This window comes from Myodes glareolus, chromosome 14, assembly GCF_982192425.1.
Source record: "Myodes glareolus chromosome 14, mMyoGla1.1, whole genome shotgun sequence".
Taxonomy (NCBI): domain Eukaryota; kingdom Metazoa; phylum Chordata; class Mammalia; order Rodentia; family Cricetidae; genus Myodes; species Myodes glareolus.
In genome coordinates, this window is record NC_142039.1 from 42,593,446 (window position 1) to 42,606,766 (window position 13,321).

A 13,321-nucleotide genomic window follows, 5' to 3' on the forward strand; every position below is an offset into this window, starting at 1 on the left:
ATAGTTATCAATAGAAGGCACATGACTAATTGAGACAATTACTTTAAGGTCATAAACTAACAATACAAGGAAAAATGCTATTTGATTGTGTCTGACCTGGGATCAAATGGACTTCAATTCTTCATGTATCTCAGTTGAGCAAAACCCGAGACAATGTTAAGACTGATCACTTGGGTCTGCTGAAGAGGGGGACTGTGGAACCTAGGCATCATCAAAGATGATCTTGGACACTATCAAAGGTTTCAGCTGCTACAGTTCCCAAAGGGTCACATTCCAGCATCTTATGGTTGGGACACCAGGCTAGCTCAGGTGCTCTGGACCAGCTTCTCACAGTCCCACATAGAAGGGGAGCTCACTTGTAACTTTCTATTTTCTACTGGAATAACATTCTTATTCCCATTGCTAAATCACCCAGTAAAAGAACCTGACATTCCTGTGGGACACATTAGGGTCACTGCAGGGTAAAAAGTAAAAATTGCCAAAGAAATCCACCTTGGCCCCGAAACCAGAGTCAGTGAAAGAAACATAGCCTAGACCTGGACCCAGAGCCAGTGAACAAAACACACTTTGGCCCTGAAACCAGAACCAAAGAAACACACTTTGACCCTGGAACAAAAGCCAATGAAAGAAACACACCGTGGCCCTGAAACCAGCGGTAAAAGACTAAAAAAGTCAGCGGGAAAAACACACTTCAGCTCTGAAACCAGCTCCAAATCTGCCCCTGACCAACTGAACATGAAACCAACCAATCCCTGAGCACAAAATCTAGCCAATCTGAGTTTGTCCAAGCTCAAGGGGATCAGAATCTGATCAATCCCCCTCCTCCCTGAAATCTTCACCCTGGAATAACTCAAGCCCTGTGGAAGCCCTCTGCCTGTTTAGCTGGCAGCTGTGCTTCTCCACCCTGACCGAGGCAGTCACTCTCCTGGACTCCTTTCCAAATCTCCTGAGAGAGTTCTGGGTGAAGATCTTTCACTGGTGCAGAGCAGAATCTCTACTGGGAAGCTCCCTGAGGAAACCAGAGCAGAAGAAGCAACTGACACCTCCGCTGAAGCAATGACTTTTAGCTAGAGCCGGAGCAGATTGCTACGTTTCTGCAGGGCAGAATGAAGCAGAAGTAGTAGCAACTTGGGCCTGAGCTGAGAAAAACCAAATACTTCTGTTGGGAAACTCCTAGGGGGAGCAGAGCAGAGCCTTGGAGAGGACTGCCTCATCCTGATGGGAGACTGTCCCCACAGGAGCCCAGTTTCAGGTATAGCCTGACTTCCAGACAAGTCGGGATACCTTTCCTTTAGAGCTGTAACACTTGCAGTAATTGGGCACACAACATCTGTGGTGGGTGTACGTCCTCATTCGTTACTCCTACCCTGTAGGCTAAGAGCTGCTCTGGTCTTACTACAACCTTACAAGTGAACTACTTTTGGAAGCACACTTAACTATAATGTTCTAGCACACAACTTAATGAAACCTCTACAAAATACACAAAGGTAGGTAGAATGGCAGCTTTCAGACTCACAGGTATCAACAATTTGGTTACTTACTGTGCAGTACTAGGAGTTGACCCCACAGCTTTGTGCAAGCTGGAGGAGCACTCTAACAATGAGCAGCACCCCCAGCCCCTTTTATCTGGCGTTCTGAGGCAGGGTTGTGCTCTACAGTCCAGGCCTGGACACTATGACCTCTGCTGGCTTCTAACGCTTCACAATCCTCCAGCTGCAGCCCTTCAGGGACTGGAGTTACAAAAGAACCAACCACGTCCTGCTTTACCATTTATTTTAAAGGCAAACATCTTGATTGGGAAGATAATGTTCCCATCATTTTTACATTAACTACCCTCTTGTTTGACCAGCTGATCTGCTAACTTTTGAGAGGTAGGCAAACAGATTAGCTGGCTGTATACATTTTATTCGGAGGAAGGTAGCAAGACAATCTCTTAAATCAGGCAATGATCAAAACAGTTATAAAGTTGTAAGAGAATAAACACTTTCAACTTTACTTCCAAAGGTTCTGTTTATAACCAATCAAAGAAAAATAATAGTTTTGATTAACCAGAATCCTTGTATGCGGACATTAAATTATACTTCCTTTTTATTTGTCTTATATATAAAAGAGAGCAAATACCTGAAAATAAGGTTCTATCAAGGACTGACATTCCAGAGTTCATTGCAAGGTTAGCAGATCCACCAGTTTTATTCCCCAAGTCAGAAGTCGATGGGAACATGATTCCCTGACTGGTGAATTGCAGCCCATGAGCTCAGGGATTATAGGCTCTGCCAAGTTTCTGGGCCCCATCAGCACAAAGATGCTCTTTTCTTGGTATGTATAACATTGCTGAATCCTGATAAGTCTATCTCTCAATAAATTAATCTATTCTTTAAAAAGTCCATAAAAACAGTATTCAAGGTTGGTAGGACATAGGATTTTGGCTTTTTACAAAGAAAGCACTTTGTCTCATAGAATTCTGAAGACGCAGCCATGTTTTAGTATTGTGAATGCCACCGTATTTTAGTCAGACATAATTTAAACAGCAGTCGTCTTTTTTACCCCCTCAGAGAGAGATAATAGCTTCAGAAGTCTAACAATCTTCGTCTGCCAGGCTGCTGTTAGCGGCTTGCCAGGACAGTCCTGTTTGCTCCAAGTCCTTCCGGCCTGAGGCTGTTTTTCACTTCCATCCTTCTATCTGCCAGAAAGGTCTTTTTTAGGTAAGGAGGCCATCTAAATAAAGCAGGAAACAAATTTAAGTGTGTGTCTTTCTGAGAAGTCACTAACCAGGTGAAAACGGACTACACAGGCCAGAGTCTATGCCCTTACCCAGCTATGCTGCTCCACATACACGGGGAGAGAGGAGGTGAAGCTCCCTGTGCTCAGGGAGCGCTCTGCTGTCTCAGTATGGCTACGGGAAAGCCTTGCAGAGTGATGAGCACCCGCCCAATGTATGACTCTTGCCAGTGTTCTACAGAAACCAAGTGTGTTGGACACTGCTAAACATCTCAGCTCACTTAACTTTCTAAATCAAATGAAGCACATAGTACTGACTAGACTAACAGATGGGAAAGTAAGGAGAGTTAGAAACATCAAGTAACTCACACAGAGTTACAAACTCGTGTCAACTGAAACCCAGGCTCTATCTGACTGTAGGCCCAGGATTGTAGCCCACAGTAGTGCTACTGTGAGCTCCTAGTCCATACCATAGGGGGCAAAGGAGCTTCCAGCTGTCTTCCAAGGAATGAAAGCAACCTCCTCCAGACGAGGCCACTTCCCATAAACATAATTCCTGTAATCAGCCAAAACAAACGATGATCCTGAAAGAAAAAGGGGTTCATTCCAATCACAAAGGTTAGGCTCTTCAGAGACAAACTCTCTTCCAGAGTTAAAAGGAGCCTGTCTGTCATCACAAGAAGTCTTCCATAGAAACAGTTAGGACCTAGGCCTGCAGCAAAGCCCAGAGACCAAGACTGGGGGCATGTACCACTCACACCTCAAGTGTCTCACAACTGTTTTCTTCTGTATTTAGGACTGCACATAACACAAGTGTCAGACAGGCTGTTGCAAAGGCAAGGCTTTGGTGCCCAGGCTGACCTACTGCCACATCCTACGAAAGAGCTGAGTTTACAGGTGTGCACTAGTACACCTGGATCGAAAAGATTTAAACAAAATAAACACTTTCCTTTTTGGTCTTGAGTAACAATATTAGAGTTAAACAAAAAACAGAGTTAGTTTCTGGGTTAGTTAAGTAAGATTGGTTAGTCTATCTCAAGCCCTTGGGACCAAAACATGTTTCAGTTTATGTATTTACATATCGATGGGTAACAAGAAGGAAGCGCCATTCTAACATAATCATCCTCTGTTACACAAGCTCAACCACTAACTTTTGAAAGGCAGGAATATAGTTAGTTGTATATGTTTTCTCTTGGTGGGGCATGTGACCTAACAATGGTATTTTCTTTTGGAGTCTAAAGAAAAAACATTTCATACGCACCTAATATATCTATACTAGTCCAAAGATAATTTTATATAATACTTTTAGTACACCCACATCGTGAATGAGCCACAACAGACCAGCTATGGAATTTTCCATGCCAATGTAGTTGTGATTGGTCTTCAAAATAGTCACAATTATGAGGTATTTCCTATCTCATGTTTTCAGGTTTCTACCCGCAGTATGATTCTTAACAAAAGCTACAGCCCAAGAAGTGAACAGCAGCGAACTAGGCAACAAAACCGGGAGGTGAGGGGAGAGCTGTGCAGCCAGCATTTCTGAAAAAGAACCAGAGCACAGTTGACAAGAGTGGCTACAAATGTCTGAGGTGAATCCAGAAGAAACGACTAGATGTCCACAGACCTGGGAATGTGGACTTATCCTAAGGCCAGTTAGAATGCAGTGGAATATCTTTAGGCAAAGGTTTGAGCTAGTCAGTCTTTTAAAGACCAATTTTACAAATGTGTGGTCCCGAGAGATGGTGTTGGTTAGACCATAGTGATAACCATAGAAGCGATAAATTACATAGGACAGAGGGTCAAACATCAAAGTGCCGATTACACGCTCGATCACTGCTAGAAACCTTATAAGACTTTCCCTGAAAATGCTGGGCTTCAGAGGCTTTAGAAACGCTAGTGTGACATAAAAAGACAAGAGGGCAGAGTAGAAAGCATTTGTTTCTCAGTTGAAATCCTCTGGTTTTATAGATCTGCAATTTACTACATTTTCTGAGCCTCTATTTTCTTATCTACAAAGCAGGAGAAATATATCTGTTTCATAGAGTTGTGATTACTGCACCAAACAAGTCCTGTGGATGTGGACTTCCAGGCACAGGGACAGACACAGAACTGAAAATAAAATCCCTCATTACCACTGCCTCACAGGGTGGCTGTGTTACCCAGTTCTCCTGTGTACTTATATGTTTTAGGAAATAAAGCAATGTAGGCTACAGTCATAGCTCTACACAGGGGCTAACAATAACTGCCTGAATTCTATGTGAGTTACAACCTATGTTTAACTCTTTAAGGGAATATGTAAAAATGGCATTTAGTGTTCACTGTTAACTTCACTAGATTTAGAATCACCCAGGAGCTGCAAATCTGTGAGGGTATGGCCAGAGAGGTTTACCCGAAGAGGTAGAGTGCCCTGCTTCCTGACTGTAGACCGGGTGACGAGAGGCCTCATGCTCCGCTCGCTACCATGCCTTTCCTGCCATGATGGATTGTAACTCCTTTAAGCTGTGAGCCAAAGTAGGTATTTGATTCTTTATGTTCCCTCTGCCAGGTATTTTGTTACAACAATGAGAACGTAACTAATATAGCAGGTCATACTTCAAAATATTCTCCTAATCATCCAAACATTAAAAAAAAAACCCTATTTAAAAAATTGCATTCTTACCTCTTCAAGGGAAGATTCCAAATTCATGCCAAAAGCAACACCCATTAGTCCGAAGAGTGACAGAGAGAAGGTACCCATGGTTAGCTGAAGATTTAGCCTCATCATCACATTGCGATGGCTGGAGAGAAAACCACCAACTCAGGCCAGAACACACAAATCCAGCAAACCTAGTGAAGGCCTACCAGGTCGCTCTCCACCTTCAAAATCCTGACATAATTAATATTGTAACTTGACAAGATTTGGAGTCATAGAAACAAAGCTCCTGAGGTGGAAGGACCCATCCTCACCACAGGTGGCTCTACCACCTGGCTGGGGGCATGGGCAGGCTCCTAACAGGACACAGAACCAGTTACTTCAAGTTTCTGCCCTCGTGACTTCCTTGTCAGGCTGTGAGTCCAAATAAAACATGCATTCCTTCAGTTGCTTTTGCAGACATCAGGAAACTAAAAACAGGTTCACTTATGGAGTAGTCACAGATGGGACAGCATGACTTCTTCCAAAAAAAACTTTACAGAGTGCTTTACAGTATCAACCATAACCCCAGTCCTCACCATCTTCTGCAGTGCACCCACCCTCACCTGTCTAGATTGATGAAGATGATGCTCTGTGAGTCGTCGATCAGGACCCGCAGCTCCCGGGCCTCGTTGGAAAGGTCCTCGGCTAAGCGGTAGTAGTTTTCTAGCAGCAGCTCCATCTCCTCGGCATGGTCAATCCCAGAGCTGCTCTTTTCACTTCAATTCACAAAGTTAACACAGTCAACAAACCTGAGCATGCACAACACATACTGACCCCCTACTTTAGCAGCCAATGAGAAAGTCACCCTTATCACATCTGTTGTGACTGCATCCAATCTGTGAGAAGCTATGCCAACAGATCCTGAACACAACGCACTCAGCCCTATACAGATGAGTTAGCAGCACTGTGCTCCAAGGCCTCAATCCAAAAGAGGCATGAAATTACACGCACCATTGGGGACTAGAAAATACAAATGTGAATACTGACAAGAAAGGGCAAATCATAGGCTACTATAAGACCCTCATCAGAGCAACGGACTGAACTCCCAAGGTTCAGTTGAAGAGCAGAAGGAGGGAGAAGATGAGCAAGGAAGTCTGGACTGTGAGGGGTTGGTCCACCCACTGAAGCAGTGTGCCTGTTCTAATGGGAGCTCACCAATCTAGCTGGACCGGGACTGAATGAGCATGTGATCAAACCAGACTCTCTGAATGTGATTGACAATGGGGGCTGACTGAGAAGCCAATGATAATGGCACTAGGACTTGTTTCACTGCCTGCACAGGCTTTTTGGGACCCCAGTCTATTTGCGGGGGAGGGTCTTGGACTTCCCACAGGGCAGGCTTCCCTGCCCTCTCTTAAGGAGAGAGGGGGAGGGAGGAGGGTGAGTGGGAGAGCGAGAGAGGAATGGGAGAAGGGGAGGAAGTATAAATTTTTGAATGGAAAAAAAAAGAAACACAAAAAAATCCAGACTAAGTTGGAAAGAGCATTTCCTAGGGCTGGAGTGATGTCTCTGCTCTTAAAGATGCCTGAGTTTCATTTCCAGCACCCACATGGTAGCTCACAATCATCCATAACTGCAGTTCTGGGAAATCTAATGTCCTCTTCTGGCCTCTGTGGGCACCAAACATATAAGTGGTATACAGACATACATGCAGGCAAAACACCTATACACATTAAAAAGAGCATTTGCCTTTGAAAACAGGTAAATACAGTAGCAGCCAATTTCTCCTCTCCCGGGATGAGCAAGCGGAGGACTAACTGCTGATCTGCTTCCCTAAACACGCCCCATGCGGTCTGAAGCTGCGAGGCACTACTAGGCCTTGCCTTTCCGCTACTGATTTAGTAAACATGAATCACATTGAGCCTTGCTGTTTCTACTTTGGCATATTTGTACAAATTACATATTGGGAAGAGAGAGTTGTGTGTTTTGTCTTGGAATTTAAAAAAAAAATGATTTTACTTTCACCTGCTGAGCCATCTCACGAGCCCCTTTCCTTGCTTTTCAATACTTCTTAGCTAATAAAGGCATGAGTACTTCAAACCATATCATGGTCTACTGGAGAAGCAGACAAGTCTCCAGTGACTTTCAGACCAGTGAGTTTCACACTCTGCAGGTATTTCTTCTTCTTCTTCTTCTTCTTTTTTTTAAAGACTTCTTTATTTATTATGTATACAATGTTCCGTCCATGTATGCTTGCATGCCAGAAGAGGGCACCAGATCTCATTATAGATGGCTGTGAGCCACCATGTGGTTGCTGGGAATTGAATTCAGGACCTCTGGAAGAGCAGTCAGTGCTCTTAACCTCTGAGCCATCTCTCCAGCCCCGCGGGTATTTCTTGAACCTGCTTTATGACATGCAGCAGTGACTAAGTTTCTAAAAAGCAAATGATTTCTAGGTTTGTAAGTCAGAAAAAGTATGTAAGCTGTGTGTTTTTAACAGACAAGGCTACAGAATTCAATCCACACTCCCTGGCTTATCCCCTCCTCCTTCTACCACGCAACTGTTGCCCTGTGCTCCACAGGGAATCTAGTTCATCTTGCATTATGTTGCTTAGTGATCCATCCCTTGAGAATAACTGTGATGTTTACGTTCTCTTCAGCTCCAGCTAGAATGCAGTGCACACTAAATGCAGCCTCACTGAGCTGGGCCACGAGCAAGACAAAGTGACTAAGGGTAAAAATGCCTATTCTCTATTTTAGACAAATACAGGCTCACCTGAAGGAAGAAACAACACAAGGCAATACTTACAAGACCTGTGGATCACTCCACTTGGTTAGACAGAGTTCTTCCAGCATCTCCTCCTCATCCAAAAGCTCCAAAATCGACTCTTTGAAAGTTTTAATGTCTGTTTCTAACTCAGAGAGACTGTAAGAATAGCCACATGGTAAAGATCAGCAGTATAAACACGCAACATCTCCCTTAAGAGCAGCATGTTTAGGGCATACAAGAATCCACCTATCACTCAGCCTTCACTGGTAAGAAACATTTCAACAATTATGCAAATTAGCCACACCCAAACCAATTGGTAAGATTGACCAGCAACACAGCTCCACACAGAACAATTTTGGTGGACCTTAAAGTTGTGTCACTCTGGAAATTTAAAGGTTAAGGCAGAATGCTTGGGTATTTATTCTCAGCTAAGAACTCTGCAATGAGTTAGAGCAGAAGGTGGCTGAAGGGGTGGAACTGTTGGCCTGGGCTGTCACCTGGGCACCCAGTTCCTTTAAGAGACAAGCCCCACCTCCTTCCCAGTTGTACCCCCCCCACCCCGGTCTGCCCTTCTGGAGAGGCAGAAGCTGCCTCTCTCTTCTCTTCCCTTTTTTTCCTTCCCCCATCCCCCCCCTTCCCTTTCCCATTCATAACCCACTAAATAAACTCTACACCCAAACTGTCTCTGCATGGCATATCTGTCTGCCTGTCTGCTGCTGAGGCCTCAGGCTACAAGGGACCGGTCCCCACCTCTTTATAAATGATAACAAGAGGTTCACTGGGGAGGTTTACAGTAAGTAGGTTACAGGCCAGAAAAGTCAAAGGAATCCTGTGATACACCGGTCAGGAGGAATTACGAGGTTTGTCATCTTGGTTGTTAGATACATGCAGGGAGGGGATAATGACAGACCATTTAGTTTTTATGTGTGGTTCTGAATGTTTAATCAAGGGCCTTGTTTATGACAAGCAAGGGCTCTTTGGGTTTACTTACTCCCCTCCCCCTTTTTGAGAGAGGGTATCACTCTGTAGCCTAGGCTGGACTCCAACTTGAGGCAATCCTTCTGTCTTACACTGCTGAGTGCTGGGATTACCTGTGAGCTACTGTCTCAGTTTTGAGTATGGCATGGTCAGCATGGTGACCATCGCTGCTTGACAAAGCCCCAGCATTTCAATAGTGCAGACCACGCTTCTCCAGCACCTTTTACTTTCATTTTTAATTATTCTCAATTAATACCTTTTCCCTTGGGAAATTTTGTGAGGGCTTTGGTAAGGGATAGAAGCCTCTCTAAACAAAATAATTCTTTGGAAAAAAAATCACGGCCACTGTGGAACCAGGAATTCCATTGTGCCCTCCTAATCACACCAAGAACAGGAAAGTTAGAGATTTACTAGACTTGTCTGACTCCAAGGGTGAAATGCCTACAGTTTGAATTCAGAACCTGAGGCTATTAAAGGAAAAAGTTCAGTTAGTAAATATAGAGAAATCAGAATGGTACCGTATAATGGGAAAAGAGTTAGACATCAGAACCTTCCCTTTTGGGAGTGTTATGAGGGCTACAGGCCCGCAGAGTAAGACTAATATATTGTAGTGTAGTGTCTACTCTCCAGAAGAAATCCTTTTCTTAAGGTCAAGCATTTGAATAAGGGTCTCCAGTCCCTTGGGAGCTTGAGGAAAGTCCCGCTAGATAAAGCAGTCATTCTTCTCATCTCTAGCAGGAGAACCTAGAAGGAGTGACCCTTCCAGTACCTGCTGTCAAGGTCAATGATAGATTCCTCAACCCCTGACCTAAGCCACACCTCAGGTCACGTGCCCCTTGTCTCCCATTTAATCCTGGCTGCCACTATACTGTAGGTGTAGCTTTTTTCAATTAAACGCTGCTGGCATCCATGGAGATTCACCCTCAGAAATGTCTGTGCCCTTCCCCCACTCCACACATCCTCTTTGGGACCTGAACACCCTACCCACCCAGCCCCAGGCCAAAGCAAGTCTCTGGCATGAGTATTCCTTTAAAAAAATCAATTACTTATATTTATATATGTCTCTGTGTGTGCATGTGCCTGTTAAAGCCAGAGTGTTGCTTCCTTTAGTTGGAGTTACAGGCGGTCATGACCCACTAGATCTAGGTGCTGGGAATGAACTCAGGTCCTCAGAAAAAGCGTATTAAACCACTGAACCATCTCTCCAGCCTGGAGCTTATTTATAAATGATAAAAGTACTCTAACATTGGGCAAACAACAAACCCTTTGATAATTTTAACTGGGGACAGAGGCTTAAGGGATAGATGGCCAAGCAGTTCAGATCCCTGGCTGCTCTTGCAGAGGACCCGAGTTTGGCTCCCAGGACCCACATGATGGCTCTTTATCATCAGTAACGCCAACTCCAGGGGATCCTATGCCTTCTGACTTCCTCAGGCACCAGGCACACACATGGCACACATACATATATGTAGAAAAACACTCATAAACATAAAATAAATAAATCTTAATAATAAAAAAAGACTGGCCAGTAAGAAGGCTCGGGAAATTCAAGGCACCTGTTACTTGAAGACCTATGATATTCAGTCTGTGGGAGTCGAGAACCAATACCACCAAATTGTCCTGACCTCTCCACATGTGTGCACATCCTCTCTTTTCTCTCTCTCCCCTCTCGCTCTCTTACATACGCACAGAATCATAAAAACTAAAGAAAATTTTGGCTTTCTGAGCTGTTGAGATGGCTCAGCTGGCAGAGGTACTTTACCACCAAACCTAACCACCTGAATTAATTTGTGACATAATTTTAATTATACTCTGAGATTTGTACTCCCCAACTTTTCTTGAAAATTTAGCAGTTAAGGACTGTGGCTGTGACTCAGTGGTAGAGTGCTTACCTGGTGTGTGTGAGGCCCTAGGCTCAATCTCCAGCACCATAGAAAGAATGCTCAAATATTGACAGTTGAAGCTTGATGTGGGGGGAGGGGTGTGATCGGTTGAGAGATGAAGGGTTTAGGGCACCTCCCCCCAATACACACACCCCTTTTAAGTACTGAGGGCCAAAAGTATGTGCCCTTAACCACTAAGCCTTCTTTTTAAGGATCACTCCTCGCCCCATCATCAAGTTTTAACTGTCAATGTTTGAACATTTTTTTCTGCAGTAATGGGAACTGAACCCAGGGCCTCACACATACCAGGTAAAAACGTTGGGGAGTACAAATCTCAGAGTATATTTACTGAAATTATGACACAAATGAATTAAAGCAGAAAATTTAAATTTTTGGATGAATTATGGCTTAGAAAATGAACATAGACTTTAGAGTGGGAGATAAATGAATTCAAATTTAGACCAATGAATTTGCTATCACAACGAAGATAACATTAATTACTGAACTGGGATATCAGATGGGCCTTAATGTTTTGTGCAGTATCTTCCGATCAATATTAGATCATGTGCTCCTTTAGTTCAATCTCCCACCTACACTACATTAAAAAAAAAAAAAACCCCACATTATTTTCATTATGAAAACCAAATTCTAGCACCAAGGAGGCAGAGGCAGGAGAATGTAGCAGGCTACAGTGTGTGAATTCACACTGACCATCTCTCTAGACATCAATGAGAGAGAAGCTGAAGGCAGCCGTCTCTAACTCCCAGCCTGACAAGCCACCCACACTTACCTTTTGCCATTTTGGAGCAGGACATGCAGCTTGCTTCTGTCGACAGAAGAATGCTTGGGGTCCACTAATGCATCCAGGGTCTCGAGGATCAGCGGCTGCAGGATGCTAAGTTTTGCCTGAAGGGTGTTGATCTAGATAACAACATGGCCTTTCATAAGAATTAAAACAATCTTTTTAGAACTTAGGATCAGTGAAGCCTCTGATTAAACAGACATTTGTGCTAGCCCACAACACTGACAGCACTTCAGAACACCTACTTACAGACGGCTGAGAGCTCCACCTCCCGGGTTACACGGGATGCTGCAAAGGCCAGAGTGACCCTCAGGACAGTCATTCTCTACAGACAGCTGCTATGGAAGGCCTAGGGAATGACTCCTTAGTGACATTCTGGGGACTGGAGAGATGGCTCGGTGGCTAAGAGCACTTCCTGCACTTCCAGAGGACCAGGATTTGGTTCCCCATAATCATGCCAGGCAGCTTACAATTATAACTCCCGCTCCAGGAGATCCAACACCCCTGGCCCCTGCTGGCACCTACATACATATGTACACACATATACAATAAATATAAATCTTTAGGAAAATTCTGAAACTCCATGTCAAAGCACCCATTTAACATTTGAGAATAGTGCCAGGTGGTGGTGGTACATGTCTTTAATCCCAGCATTTGAGAGGCGGAGGCAGGTAAATCTGGAGGCAGGTAAATCTCCATGCGTTCAAGGCCAGTTTGGTCTACAAGAGCTAGTTCCAGGACAGGCTCCAAAGCTACAGAGAAACCCTGTCTCGAAAAACCAACCAACCAACCAAACAAACAAATAAAACCCAACCAATCAACAACAACAACAAACTTTTGGGACTAGCTATATTCTCTGTAATCAGAACATTGTTCAAAATTGCTATGGACAATGACCTTTTTAACAACTGAAACTTGGGATGGAGACGTAGTTCAGGTGGTGGAGATTTTGCCTAGCATGCATGAAGTCCCAGGTCTGATTCACAGCACTGAATAAACTGGATATGTTATCATATGCCTGTAATTCCAGTTCTCGGGAGGTGGAGGGAAACTGAAGTTTGACTTGGACTTTAAAAAAAGATACATTAAATCACTGTAAAATCCAAAGTCTGCTTTTCTTAAGCTAACACAAGCATGGCTGATACTGAACAGGAATTAATTGGTAACAGGATAGCAGTTAAGATTGAAAAACCTCCACACTAGCTGGCGAATAACACAAGACTAACGAATTAAGCAGCAGAATTAAGAATATAAATGCTACTACACGCTGTTTTCTCTCAGAAGCACAACTCATCTGACTTGGAAGTTCGCAGCCTGCTGTAGATTCTTTCACTTTGTATAACAGGATTCACTTTCAGGCTCAGGAGACCTGAATGAACCAGGACATTAAGGTAAAACTAACGTTTGACTATCCTAAAGAGACACCAACCCTCTGGTCTCCAAGGGCTAGACTTTGTGTGGGTGGGAGACTAGGATCCCACTCCAGGTCCTCGTGCTCCTGGTGTCATGGTCCACAGGTCGGTTGAAAGATGGCTGGCTTGAAAACTGCAGGGCTC

The 13,321-nt window shown here is 44.0% G+C and overlaps 1 protein-coding gene across 1 annotated transcript in view; it reads right to left on the bottom strand.

Moving 5' to 3' along the window:
- Positions 1-1,756: 1,756 nt before the first annotated feature.
- Positions 1,757-13,321, bottom strand: part of Mrs2 (magnesium transporter MRS2) — a 31,266-nt gene continuing 19,701 nt past the window's right edge. Inside the window, 7 exon segments of the mRNA XM_048428024.3 lie at positions 1,757-2,699; positions 2,701-2,715; positions 3,189-3,302; positions 5,378-5,495; positions 5,956-6,108; positions 8,142-8,258; positions 11,754-11,884. Coding sequence (XP_048283981.3) covers positions 2,604-2,699; positions 2,701-2,715; positions 3,189-3,302; positions 5,378-5,495; positions 5,956-6,108; positions 8,142-8,258; positions 11,754-11,884 — 744 coding nt within the window. The 3' untranslated portion in view covers positions 1,757-2,603.